This window comes from Phocoena phocoena, chromosome 3 (genome assembly GCF_963924675.1).
Source record: "Phocoena phocoena chromosome 3, mPhoPho1.1, whole genome shotgun sequence".
Taxonomy (NCBI): domain Eukaryota; kingdom Metazoa; phylum Chordata; class Mammalia; order Artiodactyla; family Phocoenidae; genus Phocoena; species Phocoena phocoena.
This window is the reverse complement of record NC_089221.1, coordinates 167,174,346-167,198,676: the sequence shown is the minus strand read 5'-3', so window position 1 is coordinate 167,198,676 and position 24,331 is coordinate 167,174,346. Positions and strand designations below refer to the sequence as shown.

Sequence of the window (24,331 nt, the reverse complement as noted above, 5' to 3'; positions counted from 1 at the left end):
TCCAATGCAGGGAACGCAGGTTCCATCCCTGGTCAGGGAGCTAAGATTGCACATGCCACAGGGCAACTAAGCCCGAGCGCCACAACTAGAGAGCCTGTGTGCTGCAACTACTGAGCCCACGCACTCTGGAGCCTACATGACACAACTACAGAGAAGCCTGCTGGCTGCAACAAAAGGTCCCACATGACTCAACTAAGACCTGATGCAGCCAAAAATAAATAGATATTAAAATATATATATATATGTATCTAAAATTCAGCTAATATTTCTTGAGCACCTACTACGGGTCAGGCCCTGTCCCAAGTGCTTGGGATACTCTAGTGAACAGAATAGATCCCTGCCTGCACCAAGCTTGCCTTCAAAGCCCCTCCCATTACAGAGAAGGTGACCTATAATTGATGGTCTAAACTGGAGACACTGTTGAGAGTGAAAGGGGGGGTGCTGTTAATATTTAAGCCAGATGACAGATGTAAAGCAGCTAACCCTCAGGCATATAGGGACTTACTGACCCAGTTTCTAAAAATGTAGTCATATATCTTACAGTGTGTGGAAAACCCTGCCATAAATAGGTTAGTAAAACTAAACTCGGTGAAAACAAAACAATGCAAATGCTTTCAAATTCCAGCTAGAGGGAATTCCCTGGCCGTCCAGTGGTTAGGACTCCATGGCTTTCACTGCTGTCAGTGTGGGTTCAATCTCTGGTGGGGCAACTAAGATCCCACAAGCCCCGCCGCCGGGACAAAAAAAAAAAAAAAAAAAAAAATCCAGCTAGAAAACTGACCTATGGTGAAAAAAAAACCCCACAATAAACGAATAGTGGTTGCCTCTGGAAGGGTGGGAGGTGGCATAGGGATTGACTCGGAAGGGATATAAGGGAACTTTCCCAGGTGACGGTGATGTTCTGAACCTCAGTAGAGGTGGGTTACTTCCATATTCACCTTTGCCTTGGTGAGTATACACTTAAGATTTGTGCATTTCATTGTATGTAAATTTCACCTTAAAAAAAAAAGCGACAACAGTCATAAAAAGACATGGAACTCTAGTTAATGGTATGCATGCTGAAGTGTTTTAGAGGTGCAGTGAACTAATGTCTTCAATTTTGTTTTTTTAAATTTTTTCCAGCTTTATTGAGATGTAATTAACACACAATAGGACTTCTCTGATGGTGCAGTGGTTGAGAATCCGCCTGCCAATGCAGGGGACATGGGTTGGATCATTGGTCCGGGAAGATCCCACATGCCGCGGAGCAACTAAGCCCGTACTGAGCCTGTGTTCTAGAGCCCACGAGCCACAGCTACTGAAGCCCACGCACCTAGAGCCCGTGCTCCACAAGAGAAGCCACTGCAGTGAGAAGCCCGCACACTGCAACGAAGAGTAGCCCCTGCTCACCGCAACTAGAGGACGCCCGCGTGCAGCAACAAAGACCCAATGCAGCCAAAAATAAATTAATTAAAAAAAAACATAAAACATTGTGTAAGTTTAAGGTGTACGACATGTTGACTTGATACACACATACTGTGAAATCATAAGCACCCTAGCAGTAGCCAACGCCTCCATCACATCACACAATTACCTTTTCTGTTTTGGTGGTGAGAACATTGAAGATCTGCTCTCTTAGCAGCTTTCAGGTACAATACAGTGTTACTTGTAATCACCATGCTGTCCATTAGATCCCCTAAATCTTCAACTTCCTTTGAAATGCATCAAAAAATTAGATGATGGGTGGCTAGAGAAATAAAGCAAAATGTTAATAGTGCGATCTGGGTCTGGGTATTCTCTGTACAATTCTTTCCATTTTTCTAAATGTTTAAAAAATTTCACAATGAAATGTATGTAGGGAAGAAAATCCTGACAAGATCCTGTTGCCTTCTAAAGGCTCTCATCCTTCATCTGAGCTCAAAAAGGGAGATGAGGATTAGATAATTGTTGAAGAGATATGAGCAAGAGAGAGTGAGCCTCTCTCCTTAATGGGTAATAAAGGTCTTCAAGAATTGAAAAAAAAGGGAGAGGGATAAATTAGGAGTTTGGGATTAGCATATACACACAACTATACATAAAATAGATAAACTACAAGGACCTACTGTGTAGCACAGGGAACTCTACTCAATATTTTGTAATAACCTATAAAGGAAAAGAATCTGAAAAAGAATATATATGTGTGTGTGTGTGCGTGTATAACTGAATTACTTTGCTGTACACCTGGAACTAACACAAAATTGTAAATCAACTATACTTCACTAAAAAACTTAATTCATTAAAAAAAAGGAATTGAGGGCTTCCCTGGTGGCACAGTGGTTAAGAATCCGCCTGGTAATGCAGGAGACACGGGTTCGAGCCCTGGTCCGGGAAGATCCCACATGCCACACAGCAACTAAGTCCCTGCGCCACATCTACTGAACCTGCACTCTAGAGCCCGCGAGCCACAACTACTGAGCCCGTGTGCCACAGCTACTGAAGCCCGCGTGCCTAGAGCCTGTGCTCCACAACAAGAGAAGCCACCGCAATGAGAAGCCTGCACACTGCAACGAAGAGTAGCCCCCTCTCGCCACAACTAGAGAAAGCCCATGCACAGCAACAAAGACCCAATGCAGCCAAAAATAAATAAATAATTTTTTAAAAAATTGAAAAAAGGTAGGACTTTCACAGTGTGTGGTTCAATGTTATTTAATGCACTGCTTACGATCATCACCCGTATCATATGGCACATTACCATAGGGCACATTTGGGAGAGACAGCATTTGCCTGTGCCCTGAGCCCCAGCTGCTGTTTTAATAGAGAACCTATTTTTCCAATCTTCCTAGGGGTTCCTTGGGAAGGTAGTGGGGGCTTCTTTCACTAGAGGAGAGCCTCTGTGTTGAGGACACACTAGCTTCCCTGGAGCCCTGGCTGAGCATGGGTGACGATCTCCTCAACACTTGGAGGCCAGACCCTCTTCAGGATCCTTGTTTGGGGGTGCTCTGTATCGGGCAGGCTTGGAGGGTCTCCCTTGAGACCACTGTGGCTGAACTGGTGGGGAGTCCAGTCTGTTGAGGTGGGGGCAGAGCCCTCCCAGTTATGCACTCTTTATTCTCAGGTTCTGCCAAACAGGGCTGATTGCTCCAATGCTGCTGCTGCTTCTGCTATCACCTCCTCCTCCAACACAGTATTTCCTGCCCCTCCATCACTGGGAATGACAGAAAGAGTAACCACCATGGCTGGGAACCAAACAAGAGCCAGGAAGTGAATCCTGACCCAGCCAACTTCAGAGCTGGCACTCTTAACCATATCACTCCCCTGGGGAGGGGCCAGGACAGGACACTCAAGCTCTGTGGCCTCAGCTCCTGCATCTGGAAAATAGGGATGGTCTGGTACCCCACCCTCCCATCCACACCACCCCTTCCTGTTCTCCAGGTACTGTGAGGATTTCATGTAGCATCACATGAAAAGCAGTCTGAGTAGTGTTTGACTCAAGGTGAGCACACAACATAAACGGGAGCCATCATTACTAACACTGTCATTACCATGAGCCATGCTGGATGGGCACGGGAACAACATGACCCAGACAGGAGAAATGCCTTCATGGTGGAGGTCACTTTTGAGTCAGTTTTTTTTTTTTTTCTTCTTATTTAAAATCATGTTTATTAAGAAGGTTTACTTTTTAAAAAAACATTTATTTTATTGAAGTATAGTTGATTTACAATGTTGTGGGGTTTTTTGTTTTGTTTTTTTTGGCCATATGGCTTGTGGGATCCTAGTTACCCGACCAGCGATTGGACCCAGGCCCTCGGCAATGAAAACACGAAGTTCTAACCACTAGACCGCCAGGGAATTCCCTACAATGTTGTGTTAATTTCTACTGTACAGCACAGTGATTCAGTTATACATATGTATGTATAATTTATATATATATATACATATATATAAATTCTTTTTCATATTCTTTCCATTATGGTTTATCACAGGATATTGAATATAGTTCCCTGTGCTATATAGTAGGACCTTCTTGGTTTTTTGTTGTTTTTTTTTAAGGCCTTTATTGAATTTGTTACAATATTACTTGTTTTACGTCTTGTTTTTTTGGCCCCTAAGGCATGTGGGATCTTAGCTCCCTGACCAGGGATGGAACCCACACCCACTGCATTGGAAGGCGAAGTCTTAACCACTGGACCACCAGGGAAGCCCCGACCTTCTTGTTTATCCATTCTATGTATGATAGTTTGCATCTACTAATCCCAAACTCCCCATCCATCCCTCCCCCAGTCAGTTTTCAAAGGATAAAAATTCTACAAAGATGGGGGAGGGGTGTGGCACCGCAGGAGGAGAGCACTGTTTGAGAGCAAAAGCCTGGCTGCCTTGGAAGGAAGCACAGCTCCTGTCTGGAGAACCAGTGCATTGCCCCACCTGGCTGCAGCGAGAGGCAAGAAGCTTGGGTGGTGAATGCCGGTGGGGTGGGGAGGGGGTTTGGGTGGGAATGTGCTGGGCTTCAAGCCAACAGCCCAGGAGTATGCAAAGGCCACTAGGGTCCTCCCTGGACTGGCTTCCAGCCTGCCTCACCTTTTCCCCTAATCTCATCTCTGGGCCCTTGGACTCAACTCTCCAGCCACTGTGGCCTCCTGGCTGTTCAGAGCCATTGGGCTCTCTCTCACTTCTTTGTTTTGTCTGTCTAAAATGCTGTTCCCACCACCTCCTCCCCCTCCCTCGGACTCAGTGTAAATGCCACCTCCTCCGGGATGCCTTCCCTGCCTCCCTAACTAAGTAGATCCGCTGTCACATAGCCCAGTTTATTCCTGGGCTCACTGCACTCTGAAATTTCTTGTGCGTGCTGTTGTTTACTTGCTTCTTGTCTGCCTGTTCCACTAGACTGTCAGCTCCCCAAGGGCTGGGACTTGGTCTCCTTCAACTCTGCATCTCCAGCCCATAGAGCATTGCCTGGCCTGACTTATGTTTTAAAAGACTCTCGGGGGTGGGGGGGATAAATTAGGAGTTTGATATTAACATATACACACTACTGTATATAAAATAGATAACCAGGGACTTCCCTGGTGGTCCAGTGGTTAAGACTCTGCACTCCCAATGCAGGGGGCCCAGGTTCGATCCCTGGTCAGGAAACTAGATCCCACACGCCGCAACTAAAAGCCCGCATGCCTCAAAGAAGATCCTGCCTGCCGCAACTAAGACCCGGTGTAGTCAAATAAGTAAATAAATAATTTTAAAAGTATATAAATAAATAAAATAGATAGCCAACAAGGGCCCACTGTATAGCACAGGGAACTATATTTAATATCTTGTAACAACCTATAATGGAAAAGAATCTGAAAAAGAATATATATGCCACTGAATCACTTTGCTGTACACATGAAACTAACACATTGTAAATCAACTATACTTCAATTTAAAAAAAAAAATTTATTTATTTTTGGCTGTGTTGGGTCTTCGTTGCTGCGCACGGGCTTTCTTTAGTTGCAGTGAGCGGGGGCTACTCTTCGTTGTGCTGCATGGGCTTCTCATTGTGTGGCTTCTCTTGTTGCACAGCACAGGATCTAGGTGCGCGGGCTTCAGTAGCTGTGGCACGCAGGCTCAGTAGTTGTGGCGCACGGGCTTAGTTGCTCCGCAGCATGTGGGATCTTCCCAGACCAGGGCTCGAACCCGCGTCCCCTGCATTGGCAGATGGATTCTTAACCACTGTGCCACCAGGGAAGCACCCCCCAATTTAAAAATATATATATTTATTTATTTATTTGGTTATGCCGGGTCTTAGTTGCAGCAGGCAGGCAGGCTCCTTAGTCGTGGCATGTGGGCTCCTTAGTTGCAGCATGCAGGCTCCTCAGTTGTGGCACACAAACTCTTGGTTGTGACATGCATGTGGGATCTAGCTCCCTGACCAGGGATCAAACTTGGGCCCCCTGCATTGGGAGAGCAGAGTCTTAACCACTGCGCCACCAGGGAAGTCCCTATACTTCAATTTAAAAATACATAAATAGGAATTGCCTGGGGTCCCGTGGTTAGGATGCAGCTTTCATTGCTGAGGGCCCAGGTTCAGTCCCTCGCTGGGGAGCTAAAATCCCACAAGCCATGCAGCGTGGCCAAAAAAATTTTAATTTAATTTTAAAAATAAATAAATAAAAGACTCCATGTGGCTGCTACGGGAAGAACAGACTGTGTGAGGTGAGCTCAGATCAGGGAGCTTTGGGAGCAGGAAACTACACAGGTCCGTGAAGTGATGACAGGGCCAGTATAGGGGTGGTGGCAGTGGTGAGGGTGAGAAGTGGTCAGAAATTTAAGAGGGAGGAGGGACAGAGTAAGGCAACTGAGGAAGGGGTTGGGAGAGAGGGGCAGGGGAGTAAAGGATGAGGAGGAGAGGGGAGTCCACCACCTCTGGCTTTGATGATGTGGGTGAATGGATGGAGTCACAGGAGGAGGAGAGGATATGGGAAAAAGAGGCCAAATTTGTGTTTGGGATGCCTGATGGACATCCCAAGGATGAGCTCCAGGAGGCAATAATTATTATTATTATAATTAGCACATGAGCTATACTTACATGATCACTAATCAAACATTTCTGTGACTTTCCTGGTGGTCCAGTGGTCAAGACTCCGCACTCCCAATGCAGGGGGCCTGGGTCTGATCCCTGTTCAGGAAACTAGATCCCTCATGCCGCAACGAAGATCCCACGTGCCACAACTAAGACCCGCGCGGCCAAATAAATAACTATTTTAAAACAAAACACAACGTTTATTGCCCACTGGGGACACAGCAGCGACTGCCACAGACACAGCCCCTGCCCTCACACGGCTGATGTTCTGTTGGTGGGGGACAGAAACTAAATAGGATTGTGAAAATTTAAAAGAGGAAACCTTAACTAAAACTGGAGTCAGGAAGTCTTGCAGAGGGAGCTCTTATGCTCTGCCACTCCTCAGTTACCCCAAACAGGAAGACATCAATTACAGACCCCAACCAGGAGATGTACGTACCTTGCACTCCCAAACAGTAACTGCAATTACTTTACTAAAACTGGAGAAGAGATTTTCTTCCCTCCCAGCAACAAGCCCAGCCAATGGAAACACCACAACTTAGCCAATGAGAAGCTGCCCTCACCTGAACGCTTACTTTCCTCCGAATTAACTTTCATTTCACTATTGTCCATGACTTCTTGTCTCACCGTCTTTTCTATAAAAGGCTTCCATTTTGTACAACCTCTGGGAGTATCTCTGCTTGACAGATGAGATGATGCTTGATTCATGAATCTTTTAATAAAGGCAATTAGACCTTCACACTTAGTAGAAGTTTGTTTTTTAACAGGATCGATTAAGAAATGCATACTTTAATGTCAAGTAGGGATAAATCCTTGGGGTGGGGGATGGAATAAAACAGGATAAGGGGACAGAGAAGGGCAGACAGTCTGACACCGAGTAAGGATTTACAAATATTTGTTAAAGACTTAATGACAGACAGTGGGTGGTTGATTTAGTATGTGTTTAGGTCAACGATCTAGTCATACTCCAAAGATTCCATAAGGTGAGTTTCTCCCGTTTTACAGAGGGAGAAAACTGCAACCCAGAGAGGAGAGGAGACCTCTAAGCTAAAAAAGTCCCCACTCCGATGTCCCCCCAGAAACTGCCATTTCTGGGGGCAGCGGGCGTGGGGGTGGGGGTGGGCGGCCCGCAGAGCAGCGCGCATTGACCTATGACGTCATCGGGACGGTAAATAGCGTAACACTACCTGGACGTAGCCCCATTTCCCCTCCCGGACAGGTCCTCTGCTGGTCCTGTACTGTCTGAATCAAACCCTTCATTGGCTACTCTCTCCGTCAATCCGTTTCATTCTTCCAGTTTTCCGCCCCGCCTTCCATATCTCGCCTGTGATAGGTTGGCGAGGCCGTCACTTCATAAAGGTCCGCATTCCTTCCGCCTTTCTCCAGGAGACCGAGGGAGAAGAAGGTGGATCTCCGGCGGCACCCACCCCGGGGGCTCTGCTTCCGCCTCTTATTGGCTTCTCTGGGTGCCGGTCGCTACGCCATCTATCGCTGATTGGCCATCCGGCCGCCACTCTGCGCGGCGCCGGCTCCGCCCCCGTCGGGTGTTTGTGGTGGGGCTGCGAAGTCGCCAATCCCGCCGGAAGCGCCAGGACAATGGGGACTCGGGACGACGAGTACGACTACCTATTCAAAGGTGCGGTTGGTGGGGCACAGACGGGCGAGCGGGCGGCGGCGAGGCGCCGGGCAAGCACCCAGGCTGCGCTCCAAGCCTCTGGGCCCAGGCCGGAGCCCGAGGCTTGGGGCCTGGCAGGCCAGGCAGCCGGGATGGCCAGTGCAGGCCGGGCTTGGTCAAGTTCGGGCCGGGATGCGCAGCCATGCGGGTCAGGCTGTCCAGAGAGGTTTGGGGGCCCGGGATGCTCCGAGGCGGGGCCAGGGCCCAGGGGGGTGGGGCCCGGGGCAGTGGGAGAGGCCGTTAGGGGCGGGGCATGCAGAGGGGCGGGGCCGCCCCAGCATTTGGCGGGCCGGGCTGGGTGGAAAGCTCCCTTCGTGATGGGGGCGTGTCCGTTGGAGGCGGGGCTAGGATGTGGTGGGCGTGTCCAATAAGTGGGCTAGGGTGGGCGGGTGGGGGTGGTGCTCGCATGGAGTAGGAGGGGCCAGCCTTGATTGGTGGCAGTGCATCTGGGGGCGGAGCCCGGAAAGGGAGGGGCGGACAATGGGGGTTGAGGTGCGTGTGTGGCAGGGGTGGGGGTGTTTACCCTGGATTGGGGAGCAGAGTCGGAATTGCGTGTAGGGGCACCTGGGGTGGTGGCGGGGGACTGTGTGTGCTGAACCCAGGCCTGGTGGTTAACAGCAATAATTATGTCTTAACTCTTAGAGCTCTTGAGAGCGCTGTCCAAGCACCTGCACTTCTCTAAGCACTTTACACACATGAATTCATTGAAATCCTCACCACAACCCTGTGAGATCCATATTATCCAGCATCTCTCTTTATGGACCTGGAAAGTGGAGGGACAGTTTAAGTATTAAAGCAAGATTTGAACCCAGACCACTTAAGGAGTGTATCTGGGGGGACTTGTGGCCAAGATCTGGGACTGGGGTTGTCAGACGGTCTCCTCCAACCTGCTGGAGGATCTTCCCTGCCAAGGCAACAGAGGACTCTAGGAGCCTCAAGTAAGGCCTAGGAAGGTCAGGCAGCTTAGGGGTCACTGACTTTCCAGTACCTTCTCTGCCAACCTAGGCTTTGGCCAGGTCCTGTGCTGCTGTGCTGGGCTCCCTGGCTGGCATTGGTCACCCTTGAGAGCTAACCCCTGGATGCACACAGGACACCTTTGCCATGCTGCCTGCTGCGTGAGGGTGTGCTTCCCATGCCAGCCATTGGCATCTTTCCCTCGTTGGGGGAGCTTGGCCATCCCTGGGAGTGTGGCCTGTGTGACACTGTGTGTCTATGGTATTATCCCTGGTTGGGTCTGGGGTTCTGGGGACCTTGGGAATGTAGAAAATGGGATGGAGCACTTCCTACCTGGGATATCCACGTGGTAAAAGGTTTCTGGGCAGAGCGAGTCCCCATGCAAAGGTCCGGAGTTGTCACACAGCACCATGGGCTCGAGGAGCTGCCTGCAGGCTGATACGTTGCTGCCAAGTGAGGCTGTGTGGTCGGCAGGCATTGGGCCCAGGCCCTTGTGCCGACTGAACCTTGGGGTCTCACTTTAGAGGCAGAGGAAGCTCTGTCAGGGCCTTGGGGACGGGTGATAGGTGGACTGGACGCCAGTCCTGCTGCAGCTGGTGCCTGTCTCTACCCAGCCCACCCTGAGGCAGCTGCTCCCCAGGTCCTGGCTGGCACCCACCTGGATGTGTTACTACAAGGGCAGGGGGCGTTCCTCCCAGTGTTTCCGTGGTCATTCCCCACTTGTTATTTTCAGCCGTTTGCTGTTGTAAATAACCCAGCTCCAAGTGTTTGCACGAGTCATCGTTTGCCCTTTGGGTTATTTCCTTGAAGTATGTTCCCAGAAGTCCAGTTATTGGGTCAGGGGCAAGGGAGCAGGCTGTGCGCTTCTCAGGATTCATCTCCGGAGTCCTCTTCCTGGAAACACTAGTGCCACAGCGGTGGGGGGGGTGGGGTGGGGTGGGGGCGGTGCCTGCCTGCCCCGCTGCCCTCTCCCACTGGGCTCCTTTTCTGAGTAGAGCAGGTGCCCTGCTGACTGTCTCAAGCCAGGTCAGAAGCGAAAGTGTAACTCACAAGGTCAGCGTTTACCAAACTGGTCCTCTGAGACCTCACCTTTACACGTAACGCCTTGTTGGAGGACCCTCTGTTATCTTTTAATATTTGTTTGTTTGTTTTTATAAATTTATTTTTAATTTTTGTCTGTGTTGTGTCTGTTGCTGTGCACAGGCTTTCTTTAGTTGTGGCGAGCGGGGGCTACTCTTCGATACAGTGCGCGGGCTTCTCATTGCAGTGGCTTCTCTTGTTGTGGAGCACAGGCTCTAGGCGCATGGGCTTCAGTAGTTGTGGCACACAGGCTCAGTAGCTGTGGTGCATGGGCTTAGTTGCTCTGCGGCATGTGGGATCTTCCCAGACCAGGGCTTGAACCTGTGTCCCCTGCACTGGCAGGTGGATTCTTAACCACTGCGCCACCAGGGAAGTCCCCTGATATTTGTTTTTAAATCCACTCAGTTTTTGTCTCACTTAAATAGGAAAAGGAAATTCTTTCTGACTCATAGAAGGAAGGAAGGAAGCCAGCAGGTAGGCAGGCCGCCATCATGGCATCACTGGCCATAAATATGGCAGGTAGACTGAAACGTGAATACATTGCACCCCACAGACCCTCCTGAGACCCCGTGGCCTGCAGAGGGTCAGGCCTAGGCAGTACAGAGGTGTCCAGGACACAGCTGTGCCAGAAGGGTTGACAAGGACCAGAAGGGTTGACAAGGACCGGTACTCTCACCGTACATCTCCCCAGCCCTGCTGCCTGGTGCGGGGAGTCCTTCAGGAGTGGAGGGAGGATGTGATCCTCTCATCCCCCATCCCGTGCCCAGCCTCCCCCAGGCTTCAGTCACCTTCCCCTGGCCCTGCCCTGGGCACAGAGGGGCCACACCTCTCACGTGGGACACTGGCTGCCCCCCCTCTCCAGCCTTCCCACCGCTGACTTGCTTTTTTTGGCAGCCACATCACAGGTTGGCTCCCCTGACCCCCCAACAGAGGCCAGCAGATCCCTCTGGGTGTTCCACCCCCCCCCACCACAGTCCCCGTGTGGCTTGTTTTCCTCCCTGCTCATCCCCCCCCAACCCCCCCCACCCCCACCAGGAGTGAGGTTGTTTATTTGTACCTAATTATAGATCCTCACATTTATCCTGCTAACATTTTATCCTTTTCAGCGAAGGGCCATTTTCCCAGCCTGCTGATCAATCCCCGGGGGCGCCCCAAACTCTCCTCTGATGGACTGGGCGGCAGGGGCCACAGTGCGAGCAGCTAGGTCCACCAAGGCCTTCCCAGAGCTCCCACCACTCACTCACTCCCAGGGAACAGGCCGGCCCCAGTGCTCACCAGGTGCTCCCGAGGCAGCCTCCTGGCTCTCCAGCCTGAGCAGACCTCACACTTGGCCAGCTGGTTTGGGACCCGAGCACACCAGCTCCCCCCATTATGAATGGTGGCCCTGCCTGTGCCCCGGTTTGGGGCACCTGTCCTCTGCTCTCTGATTCCCCTGGGGAATAGCTCTGGCTCTTCCTCCCCTGCCAGTCCCTGGGGCCTGGGATCTGCAGGGCCTGCTTCCTGGGGGAGGGGTGGAGCCCTGCTCTGCCTGGAGTCGGGGAGCCGAGCGCCCCCAATGGCCACTCGGTGACCTGAGTGTCAGAATGGGGGCCCCAGATGTGCCACGCTGTCGTGGGGCGGGCCAGAGGACCAAGGGCTTCCAGGAGGTGCCAGCTCTTTGTTTTTGCCCACTGGGCTTGCCTGCTCTGCCAGCCAACTGGTGTGCCCAGGGGGACCGTGTCCCGGCCAGTGATGCCACCAACTCCTGTGGAAATGCTGGGGGCTGCGTCCTCAAGGGCCCTTTCTTTCCCGGAGACAACAGATGACTTGTATCTTCGACAATGCCATTCTCATTCCCAGCCTGCACACGGGACCAGCCCGGCCGCTGCCCTGCTGGCCACTTCTGCATTGGGCACCGCGTGCCGGGGACCGCGGGGGCAGCCCCGCCTCCCCGCCATTTGTCTGGGCAGCGGCTGGTGGCCGTTGTTCTGCTCTGGCCTCCAGTGTTCTCACTGGGTGACCTTGGGCCAGGGAACTTGGTCACTCTGTATTGAGCGTCTCCAACTGTACACGATAACGTGAACATCTGTCGCTGGGGTGGCCCTGAAAGCTCCGTAACAAAGCCTTTAGGGCTGGCCCGGCCTGAGGGGCTGAGGAGATGGTTGGCTGGGCCGGGGCAGGACCCCGATGTGGCAAAGGGGACCCCGAGGCTGGACAGCTGGACAGGGCTGGGAAGGGAGTGAGAGGGTGGGGAGGATACAGGCAAGGGCCCAAAAGGACCCTCCTCCTCATTTCCTGTTCTGTTCCTGAGGATATGAGAAGTATGTACAGACCTCCCTGGCTTTGGCCAGCTTCCTGCAGCTACTATGGGCACGAGGTGACGGGGTGAGAGTGTGGACAGTCAGTCCAGTCATGGCCCCACTGGCATGGCTGGGTGCCCTTGACCCTCAGCCCCAGGCCCATGTCCATTCACCTCTTTCCACCTTTCTCTGAAGTCAACTTGGCATTCTTATGCTGGGTACCCCCAGTGTCAGGGGAGGACGCTGACACTGCCATCACAGGTGTTGTGGGCTAGGCCACGTGGTGGTTTGGGAGAAGAGAAGAAGCCTGCACCCAGGGATTTTGAAGGACAAATAGGAGTTTGCTAGCTACTCTAGGGGTTCAGGATACCCCAGATGGTAGGAGAGGAGGAAGCTGAACCCAGACCCCTGAGCTCAGCCCTGGATCCAGAAAACCTGCATTCACATCCTGCTGGACCACTCTCCAGCTGGGTGGCCCTGGGCAAGTTGCTGCGCTTGGTTGGGGGGTGGGAGTGAGCCTGCAGTCATGCACGGACTCAGACCCCAGCTCTGCCTTTGGTGACCACGTGCCTTAAGCTGGTCATTCCCTCGTCTGCACCTCAGTTTCTCATCTGTAAAATGGGTCATGTGATGCATATGTGAGATGATGGCACATCCAGAGCTTTCTCAGCACGGGACGTTCTTCCTGTTCTTGTTGTTCTTGGCTCTAAAGCAGCCTGTCCAGAGAGGGTGCTGGGTCCTGGGGGCTGCCTGGCCCGCCCCCTCCTTACTTGTGGCCCAAGGATGGTGACCTGGCCATCTTCCAGTGTCGGGGGAGGTGAGCCTGGGAAGCTCCGCCAGCCACTTTGGCGTTTGTTCATTCGACAGGCATTGCTCAGGTGCGTCCCGTGCGCTGGGCAGTGCACCAGGTCCTGGGGATACAGCAGGGAGCCAGACTGTCTGAGATGGCTGCCCTCGAGGCAGAATGACAAGAAAAAATCTATAAGGGAAACCTGGTGAGTGTGAGAGGGTAGGGAGAGCTATGGGGGAAAGGTAGGGGAGGGGAATGGGGAGTGTTGGGGGGGTGGGTTTTGGGGTTTTTAAAAATTTATTTATTTATTTGGCTGTGCCGGGTTTTAGTTGCGGCGTGCGGGATCTTTAGTTGCGGCATGCCGGCTCGTAGTTGCAGCGCGCGGGATCTAGTTCCCCGACCAGGGATCGAACCTGGGCCCCCTGCGGTGGAAGTGTGGAGTCTTAACCACTGGACCGTCAGCGAAGTCCTGGGAGGGGGGTTTTAAGAGGATGGCTTCAGGGAGCCTCCTCAATCAAGTGCCATCCGAGGGGCCGCACAGAGGAGATGAGGGCAGGAACCTGGTGGGTACCCAGGGAAGAACACTCCAGGCAAAGGGTAGCGTTGCAGGGAGGCCTGTTTGTCTGGAGCAGAGTGAGCGGGGGAGAGAGAGGCAGGAGGTGAGGGCAGGGAGGGGACGGGGCAGGTCATGCACGGCCCAGAGGGCTGCCAGGAGGACTTTGGAGGTGGGAGCCCTGGAAGGCTGTAGGCAGAGGAGGGATGGGACCCACGCAGGGTGCTCACAGGCACCCTCTGGCGGCCAAGAGGAAAACAGCCTGTTGGCGGAAGCTGAGAGTAAATTTAAGGGGGGGCACCAGGGAGGAGGCTGTCACAGCAACAGGGAGTGACGGGAGTGATGATGGCCTGAGGTCGGGGAGCAGTGAAAGTGGTAAGAAGCAGCAGGAATCTGAACACATACACGTAGAAGTTCTCATCAAGGAAAAACTTTTCATCGGGGCCTTGGGTGACCAAGTCTGCAGCCCCCGTGGCTCCCCACAAGCCAGAGCCACCCTGGGGTACCAGAGCCTAAGGCCCACACTTGGGGGTCCCTGTGGTTTCCAGCTGGGACGTCCGGAAAGAAAGGCTGTTTCTTCTGCGCCGCACACACACTTCTATGCACACACTGACACGAGTCCCCATTGTGTCCTGGGTCTGAGCACAGCCCTCCAGGCCCGGGCCCCTCCAGGACCCTCCAGCCTAGAGCTTGGAGTGGCTGGGCCCCTAGAGGCAGGGCTTCTACAGGTGGGGGCAGGAAGCTCAATAAAGGGAGGGATGGAGGGAAAGACCCGCCTATGCCTGCCCTGCTCTGCCCTGTGCTGCTCAGGAGGGCCCTTGTTCCCACCTCCCTGCAGGACGATCTGACCCCCCCACCCCCGCCCCGTCTTAGCGTACGAGATGCTGGCTGAGTTCTGATCCCAGGCATTCCCGTGTCCCCCTCCCCGAGGTGGCTCTTGTTACTGTCTCCCTTTTCACACCTGTGGAAAAGGCAGCCCAGAGACGTTAAGTGATTTGCCCAAGGTCACCCAGCCCTGGGGCTTTCTCAGGCATGCCTGGCTGCCCAGGTCACCAGGGCACTGTGGAGGTTTGGGAGTTGATGGATCCCCAAGCTGCCTTCTGCCGGGATGACTGGATCCCTGTGTCCCATCAGAGCAGGGGCAACCCTGCTCTGAAGGACCCTATTCGCTTCTGTACCAGGAAGCGTGGTGCCTCGGGCCAGTGGCCCCAAGACAGCTCCAACTCTGCCCCGTCACTGGCTGTCGCGTGTCTGCAGCACCTGGGGCGCCACTGTGAAGGTTCTGCGGGTGGACGTGGGCAGCGTGTGGGGTCTTGGCTCGGGGACGCTGCCCCCCTCTGACCCAGGGAGGCTCACTCGTATCCCTCCCCGCCCCCACAGTGGTGCTCATCGGGGACTCGGGCGTGGGGAAGAGCAACCTGCTGTCGCGCTTCACCCGCAACGAGTTCAACCTGGAGAGCAAGAGCACGATCGGCGTGGAGTTCGCCACCCGCAGCATCCAGGTGGACGGCAAGACCATCAAGGCACAGATCTGGGACACCGCCGGCCAGGAGCGCTACCGCGCCATCACCTCGGCGTGAGTGGCGGGGCCCCAAGAGATGGGTAGGAGTTGTGCTGGGGGGGGCGGGGGAAGGGGGGAAGCACAGACCCGAGAGCAGGGGGCACACGGTGGAGGGACAAGACCCCCAGGAGCTGTGGGACCCTCTGAAAGGCCAGTGCCCAGGCTTGGTCAGGCTGTGACCCCAGGTGGGCATGTCCCACAGCCCCTCTGACCCCTGGCGTCCCACTGAGGCACTGCAGTGTCGCTGGGTGCTGGCTACACGGTGAGGGCTGTTATCAGGCTCTGCCCGCTCCCCAGCCTGCCTGCTCGGCCCGCCCTGCCCAGCCGTGTTCTCAGCCTTCCTTTTCCAGGTGCAGCCCTGGCACCCCTGGCCCTCCTGTGGCCACCCCACCATCAGGACCCCCTCGACTGCCTCTTTCCTGACCCTCCCAACTCCTGGCCATTCCCTGTCAGTCACTTGCTGTCTTCTGGAATCCCTCCACCGAGGCCTGGTCACCTTCTCGGCTCCTTGATCCCTTGGAGTGGATGTGCGTCCATCCATTTCCTTGGTGCTCTGGGCGGGCAGGGCCACGGCAGGCGTTAGAGCTTCTGCCCTTTCCCTGCATAGTCACTGTTTTCCTCCTCCCCTTTTGATGGCTGACCCCGTGGGTGTCTTCTGATCCCAGATCCCAAACCTCCCTCCTTAGGCCTCCCCATTCCTGAGCTGTATCTGGGGAGTGGAGCCAGGGCCTCAGGACACGCACCCCTCCCTCGAGGCCCTGATGGCCACCCCTCGGGCCAAGGAGCCACTGCCCACAGAGCCTGGGGGGCCCCCAGGGACGCGGGCTCGGCTCATGCCTGGGCCCTGCCCCCATCCCTGCAGGTACTACCGTGGTGCCGTGGGTGCGCTGCTGGTGTATGACATCGCCAAGCACCTGACTTACGAGAACGTGGAGCGCTGGCTGAAGGAGCTGCGGGACCACGCCGACAGCAACATCGTCATCATGCTGGTGGGCAACAAGAGCGACCTGCGCCACCTGCGGGCCGTGCCCACGGACGAGGCCCGCGCCTTCGCAGGTGAGCGCACGCCGGGCCAGAGGGCATGGCCAGAGGGCTGCTAGGTGTCAGTCCGGGCCATCTGCTCTGGCCAGGGCCTCTAGGTGCCACACTCCTGGGAGCAAGACTCTGACTGAAGCATCCGAGAAGTATCTGGAATGCAGGCAGCTCCCCTGCACCAGGTGCATCTTCCCTGGCCGTGCCCATGGCTGCAGGGGTGGGCATCTCCATCCTACCCCTTCGGCCCCAGCCCTTCATTTCCTGGGCCAGGTGAGCGGACAGGCAGCCACGGTCGCCAAGAGGAGGGTATAGGGGACCACCCTCCCCCCCCCCACCAGCTGACTCACCTGGGCAAATATTCTCTCTTTCAGAAAAGAACAACTTGTCCTTCATTGAGACCTCAGCCTTGGATTCCACCAACGTAGAGGAAGCTTTCAAGAACATTCTCACAGGTGGTCATAGGGCCCAGCTGGGATCACAGAGGGTGGGCGTGGGAAGGGCACCAGCCACACGGGTCACGTGCTTCAGAACGCAGCCCCTAAACCTTCCTTCCTTAAAACTGCTGTTCAGTCTGGACACGAGGACAGACAGGGCACCTTCCACAGCGTGAGGCCAGATCCCACCCCTGCTGGCACTCAGGGCACAGAGACCCTCTCAGCCCAGCTCCCGTAGATGGGCACTGCCATGGCTTCACTAGAGAGCAGCCCACAGGGTCAGCTGGGGAGGCAGGTGGCCTCAGGGTCCCAGAGCCGCTGGGCTTCTGGGAGTTTCTCCTGAGGGAGGAGGGCCTCTGATCTTAAAGAATGAGATACCTGTGCTGGGAGTTACATCTGCAAACAGATATGGGTCCTTCCCTTGCTGAGTACACAGCCAGCATTGGGGATGGGCAGGGAGCCTCCAGGAGCCCAGCCCATGGCATGGCTCCCCCTGACGTGATGGGGGCGCACAGGGCACAGTGGGAGCCTTTGGAAGGGGTTCCAACTCAGCATCCAGGGCGCTACCGTAAGGAGGTGACATCCAGATGAGTCCTGTGGGAAGGGGAGGTAACCGAGATTGGGGGCACACAGTGCATTCACCCTGTGCCGTTCTCCCCGCCCCCACCTACCGCAGAGATCTACCGCATCGTGTCACAGAAGCAGATCGCGGACCGCGCAGCGCACGACGAGTCCCCCGGAAACAACGTGGTGGACATCAGCGTGCCACCCACCACCGACGGACAGAAACCCAACAAGCTGCAGTGCTGCCAGAACCTGTGACCGCCCCGCGCCTGGTCTCAGCGTGCGTGCACGTCCTCGTCCTCCGCCCACCCCTCACTGCCCTGTCCTCCCTGCCCACCCCCTCTGCCCCTCTGTGACTGGCTCCTGCCCTCCCATCGAGCTCCGCACGAAGAACAGGAGTTGAGCGGCATCTCCTGTCCCGCCCAAGGAAAGCTAGAAGCCCCGGCTGCTGCACCTGCTGTCCTTGGGTCCCAGTGGGCATCTCAGCGGGGCAGGGAGGGGAGGGTGGCAGGATGGACCGGGCCGGCCAGAGGCCAAGAGGATGGGCACACCGAGCAGGCTTCTCCAGTTTTCCACGGTAGCCTCCGGGGAGCAATCGCCGCCCTCCCTCTCTGGCCCAGCTGGCCCCCGGTCCCCACCCAGAGCCCCATTCCAGGCTGAAGCCCGAAGAGCAAGGCGCCAGGGGCCAGGCAGACGGACACTCTTGGCTCTCGGCATCCCGCTCCCCCGCGCACAGCCAGCAGCGCACATGCCTTCGACCTCTCCCGTGCGTGCGCAACTCCAGCTCCTGCCTGTAGATTTATGCTGGGAGAAGACCCTCTCCCCACCTTACCCTCCTTTTTGCACGCGGCGCGCTCTCCGCCCACCACCCCCTCCCTGTGCCCTTCTCTCTGTCTTGTCTCCCTGTCTGGTCAGGAACCTGTTTGCAAGTGAAGCAATATCTCCATGTTTTGTATATACAACCGCTCTTGTAGCCTTTGGTTTTTTTGTTATTGTAGAGAAACACAGATTCTTTATACACTTTGTAAGATTTATGCCAAACCCTAGCTCTCGATCTCTTATTCTTCCTGTGGCCCCTGCACTGTTGCCCCGATGCCTCGTTTCTCTCGCCCGGTTACTAAAATGTATAATCCGACTTCCTGTACAGAAACCTGCCGCTGCGCCTTTGTCTTCTTTCTCTCCACCAGGCGGCGCTCCCGAGCCAGGGTCCCTCGCTGCAAGCTCCAGCAGCCCTGGCTCAGCCCCAACCCCCGCCCCCCCCCCCCCCACCGCCGACAACGCGGAGCACCCTGAGCTGACCACAGGGTTCCTGGGGTGGGTGAGGGTGTGGTTGGGTGGACATTCTTCTTGCTGCCCGTGTGGCAGGGAGGAAGGGAAGGCGAGGGCTTGGGCAGGTAAACTCCCTGGCCCTAGACAGCCAGCCCTAAGACTAGAGGGTGCCCCTTGGGAAGGGGTGGGCTGTGCCCGCTGCTCCCTGTTCTCAGCCCCCCCGGTTGGGGTTCACTGCTTTCATCCACTGCCCACCCACCTAGCCACCACCTCACCTGTCACCTTGCCCAGGGAGGTTGGCGATGCCAGTCCCACCCCAGCTCCCTCCATCCCAGACTGATCTATGAGGAGGGCCCACGGTGGGGGGTGGGGGGGACACACTGGTGATAGAGGAGAAGTGCACAGGCCGGGGGGCAACTGTTGCTCTGCCTCTCCTCAGGACCCAGCTTCTCCCACTGGTCCGGGTGGCAGGGCTGGCTTGAGGGCCACTTGCCACTGCAGAGGAGGCTTATAGCCATCCCCCCAGGCCTATATGGGCCCTCCACCCTACCCTGCACTGATCACATGACCCAATGTGTGTTTCCTCTCACCTGAGTGCCTGCAGCTGTTCTCGAAGCTCCAGCCTCTGGCTAAAGCCACTTGTGACCTTGACCCCTAGGAGAGCCACCAGAGAGGGGGATGCACGCCCTCCAGGCACTGGCTGCCCTGCCTGGAGGGATGGGTGAGCCCAGACGCATCTCTCCCGAGGAGCTCAGAGCCACAGGGAATGTTCCGAAAGGGGTGGTGGACTAAGTCAGGGTGTGTGGTCCAGGCCAAAGGGGTATCCTGGGCCAAGGCCGTTGGTGGGAGAGCTGGGGGTCTGGTGGGGGCCGTTCATAACAGCCCTTGGGGGCGCTGACTCCCCTGGGTTTGGACGGGGCAGGGCGTGGAGAGGGCGGATGGTGGAAGGAGAGGTCGGGGGGGCCAGGAAAAGTGGTGAGGCACCCTGAAAGGTTTCAAGCAGTCAGAAGATGAAATCTGGGACTTCCCCGGTAGTCCGGTGGTTAGGACTCTGCGCTTCCACTGCAGGGGGCACGGCTTCATCCCTGATTACGGGAACTAAGATCCCGGATGCCCCGCAGCGTAGCCAAAAAAAAAAAAAAAAATCAAATCTTTCTGGAGCCTCTGTGATTGGCCAGCCCTGGGGCACATACCTGAGAACAAGAATGATGTGACCCTGTGCCCTTGGGGGTCACAGTACAGAGATGTTGTTTCAATTACTCTACATTCAGTGATTTACTAAGCACAGCGTGTTCTCTCTGTGCCAGGCAGTTTGTTTTTTTTTAATATAAATTTATTTATTTTATTTATTTTTGGCTGCGTTGGGTATTCATTGCTGCACGCGGGCTTTCTCTTGTTGCGGTGAGTGGGGACTTCTCATCGCAGTGGCTTCTCTTGTTGCGGAGCACGGGCTCTAGGCGCGCGGGCTTCAGTAGTTGTGGCACACGGGCTTAATTGCTCCACGGCATGTGGGATCTTCCTTGGACCAGGGATCAAACCTGTGTCCCCTGCACTGGCAGGCGGATTCTTAACCACCGCACCACCAGGGAAGCCCCAGGCACTGTTCTTAAGTCTTTTTTTTCTTTAATGGTAAAATAAACATAATTACCATGAAGTATACATAACATAAAACTTACCATCTTAAAAACAAAACCATCTTAACTATTTAAGCGTACAGTTCAGTGACATTAAGTGTCATATTGTTGTGCTAGCAACCGCACCATCCATCTCCAGAACTCTTCATCTTGCAAAACTGAAACTCTGTCCTCATTGAACACTAACTCCGCCTCCCCCCTCCTCCAGCCCCTGTCAGCCACCATTCAACTTTCTGTGCCTATGAAACTGACTCTTCTAGCGACCTCCTATAAGTGGAATCAGACAGTATTTGTCCTCTCGTGACTGACTTCATTCACTGAACATCATGTCCTCAAGGTTCATCCATGTTGTAGCAGGTGTCAGACACTCCTTCCTTTTTAAGGCTGAATAATATTCCATTGTGTGGATATTCCATTTCATGCGTATCCATTCATCTGTTGATTGGCCACTCGGGTTGCTTCCATCTTTTGGTTATCGTGAATCATGCTGCTATGAACATGAGTATGCAAATATGTTTGAGTTCCTGATTTTATTTCTTTTGGGTCCATAACCAGGAGTGGAATTGCTGAATCACATGGTACTTCTGTGTTTAATTTTTTGAGGAACTGTGTTAACCTAAATAAATTATGATACATAAAAGATAAGAACATGATTCCACACACATACACACACACACACACACACACAAAAATAAGTTTTGGACTTCCCTGGTGGAGCAGTGGTTAAGGATCCACTATAGTGACTTTCTTTTTGCTTTTTTAAAACTTCGACATAAAATTCATATAACATAAAATTCGCCATTTAAGTACCACTTTAAAAAGTACATTCAGTGGTTTTTAGGATACTCACAGTGTTGTGCAGCCTTCACCACTCTGAAAAGAAACCCAGCATCCATTAAGCAGTTACTCCCTCTCCCCCCATCCCCCAGCCGCCGGCAACCACTAATCTGCTTTCTGTCTCTATGGACCCAGGGTGACATTTAACGTGTCCCGTTTTCCCCTGAATTTCCTGTAGATGCATAGTTAGATCTAGAGATTGATCGGATTTAGGACTGGACACTTCATAGGTGATATCGTGTACATAACCCCAGGAGGCAGGTAATGTGAGCGCATTTCTCATTCGTGGTGGTTAGCGCCTGCCGATAAGCATCACCTAGATTCATAATCCATTAAGAGTTACAAAGTGGTGAGAGTCAAATCTGCCAGTTCTTCATTTACTTTTGGAATAGGTCTATAAAGAGAAATTTCCCCTCATCTATGTGGTTGCCCGGAGGTACAGATGGCGGTGTAAGTCAACATAAATACTTAATTCTCTCTTTTGCTTGTCAATTTTCAACTTCCATAATTTTCAAGATTTTGAGTTGGTTCCCAAGTAGCCTTCAAGAGTGACTGTTTGGACGGGGGAGGGATAAATTAGGACGTTGTGATTAACATATATACACTACTTACATAAAATAGATAACGAACAAGGGCCTACTGTATGGCACAGGGAACTATACTCAATATTTTGTAATAACCTATAAGGGAAAAGACTCTGAAAAAGAATTTATATATATACATATATATATCTGAATCACTGTGCTCTACATCTGAAACTAATATGACATTGTAAGTCAACTATACTTCAATTAAAAAAAAATACATGGAAAACAGTAAAGTAAGCAAAAAATTTAAGAAAAGATAAGCTAGGGATAACTGCCGATCAGTTTTTGATTGACATATGATAACCAGTGTTACTGATTTTATATATAATGCCATAAAAATTGAACAAAACAAAATGAAAGAAAAAAACAGGTTTTCCAACCTGTACTCCTGTAAAATAAAATAAAAAGGAATTACTAGAAAAATGATAAAAAGTTGCTGGTTATTTATTTTTTAGTTAAAATGCATAGATTTAGCTCCTCTGTCGGGGCCAAGCTTTCAACCAGTGTGCCCAGTGGGGGTGGAATTAAACAGGAAGTTTATATCTGGGACTGGGCCTTGGCCAGGGTGTCTAGGGTTTGGTTACAAACTGGGTGGGGGTCAGGGGTGGGGTGGGGTGCTGGGGAATGAGCACTGAGTGTCACAGGAACCAGGTTTTTAATTTTATCTATTTTATTTATTTATTTATTTATGGCTGTGTTGGGTCTTCTTTTCTGTGCGAGGGCTTTCTCTAGTTGCAGCAACCGGGGGCCACTCTTCATCGCAGTGCGCGGGCCTCTCACTGTCGCGGCCTCTCTTGCTGCGGAGAACAGGCTCCAGACGTGCAGGCTCAGTAATTGTGGCTCACGGGTTTAGTTGCTCCGCGGCATGTGGGATCTTCCCAAACCAGGGCTTGAACCCGTGTGCCCTGCATTGGCAGGCAGATTCTCAACCACTGCGCCACCAGAGAAGCCCCGGGAACCAGGTTTTTCACGGTCACAGAAGGACTTTAGAAACATGTAAAGGGGCTAGGATAAACCTTGGTGTTGAATTCGAATTACAGATATTGGTGTGCACTCGTGGGTTTAAAGACATAAGATAATATAGGGACATATTGTAACATATTACAATGAGAGAAGCAAGAAATAATGACACTGGCCTTCCCTGGTGGCGCAGAGATTAGGAATCCGCCTGCCAATGCAGGGGACGGGGGTTCGAGCCCTGGTCCAGGAAGATCCCACATGACAAGGAGCAACTAAGCCCGTACACCACAACTACTGAGCCTGCGCTCTAGAGCCCCGTGAGGCACAACTACTGAAGCCCGCGTACCTAGAGCCTGTGCTCCGAAACAAGAGAAGCCACCGCAATGAGAAGCCGGCGCACGACAAAGAAGAGTAGTCCCCGCTCGCCGCAACTAGAGAAAGCCTGCGCGCAGCAACGAAGACCCAAGCAGCCAAAAATAAATAAATAAATTTGTTTTTTTTTTAAAAAAAAAAACTTAAAAAATATAATGATACTGTGGTAGCAATGAGCCCACCTGGCACCCAGATCTTGGTTTCTAAATATCATTCCCCACTTAACAGAAGGAAAGCTCCTTGGAGAAAGGGTGGAGTCCAGAGCTGGGGCCGGTAAAATTTCAAGAAAAAACCACTCTGGAACATCTTGTTGAGCCAATAAGGAAGGAAGTGCCAAAGATGGAATTAGAAAACAATCATCATTTAGCAACCATTATCTGATAGAAGAGACAGACATGGTGGACACCTCTGTGCCACTCCCTTTTTCCTGCCTTCATTGAGGATGTGCTGCCTGGAGCCACAGCAGCCATCTAGCTACATGAGAAAAAGGCCAAGAGAATCTAGGTCATTAACCCTAATAACATTTGACCAAATCAATGCCAGCAGCCATCCTCCTCCAGAATTCTTGTAAATAAAAATAAAACCCTCTTTGCTAACAACAGCAACAAAATTTAATTCAGGCAAGAATCATCAATGAATATTAAATCTGGTGGGTGAAGGTGTGTTGAGGAGCAGATATTTAATCAGTTTCATGGTATTTTCCAATAAGGCACTTACTGATAAGTGCAACATTAACTCATGTTGGAGAAACCTGGAAGACACCATTTAATTAATTAATTAAAAAAATATATATTTTTGATGTGGACCATTTTTATTTTTATTTTATTTATTTATTTTTGGCTGCGCCGGGTCTTCCTTGTTGCGTGCACACTTTCTCTAGCTGCGGCAAGCGGGGTCTACTCTTCGTTGCAGTGCGTGGGCTTCTCAGTGCGTTGGCTGAGCACGGGCTCTAGGCACGCGGGCTTCGGTAGTTGTGGCTCGTGGGCTCTAGAGCGCAGACTCAGTAGCTGTGGCGCACGGGCTTTGTTGCTCCGCGGCATGTGGGAACTTCCCGGACCAGGGCTTGAACCCTTGTCCCCTGCATTGGCAGGCGGATTCTTAACCACTGCAGATGTGGACCATTTTTAAAGCCTTTATTGAATTTGTTACAATATTGCTTCGTTTTATATTTTTGGCCGCCAGGCATGTGAGATCTTAGCTCCCTGACCAGGGATGGAACCCACACCCCCTGCATTG

At 52.9% G+C, this 24,331-nt stretch overlaps 1 protein-coding gene and 1 non-coding gene across 2 annotated transcripts; both read left to right on the top strand.

Moving 5' to 3' along the window:
- The first annotated feature begins 5,015 nt into the window (after positions 1–5,015).
- Positions 5,016–5,088, top strand: TRNAG-CCC (transfer RNA glycine (anticodon CCC)). The gene has a single exon. It is a non-coding gene; the product is annotated as a tRNA-Gly (tRNA).
- A 2,630-nt stretch (positions 5,089–7,718) lies between these two features.
- Positions 7,719–18,586, top strand: RAB11B (RAB11B, member RAS oncogene family). The gene is made up of 5 exons (XM_065875422.1): positions 7,719–8,147; positions 15,223–15,418; positions 16,266–16,459; positions 16,810–16,890; positions 17,549–18,586. The coding sequence occupies exons 1-5, from the start codon at positions 8,108–8,110 to the stop codon at positions 17,692–17,694; spliced, it is 657 nt and encodes a 218-aa protein (XP_065731494.1). The 5' UTR covers positions 7,719–8,107; the 3' UTR covers positions 17,695–18,586.
- Positions 18,587–24,331: the final 5,745 nt, after the last annotated feature.

Excerpts from the sequence above, each read along its gene's own strand:
- RAB11B (XM_065875422.1), top strand. The coding sequence starts at position 8,108 with ATGGGGACTCGGGACGACGAGTACGACTACCTATTCAAAG. Across the intron at positions 8,148-15,222 it reads GTACGACTACCTATTCAAAG|TGGTGCTCATCGGGGACTCG; the intron begins GTGCGGTTGGTG and ends CCGCCCCCACAG. Across the intron at positions 16,891-17,548 it reads TTTCAAGAACATTCTCACAG|AGATCTACCGCATCGTGTCA; the intron begins GTGGTCATAGGG and ends CACCTACCGCAG.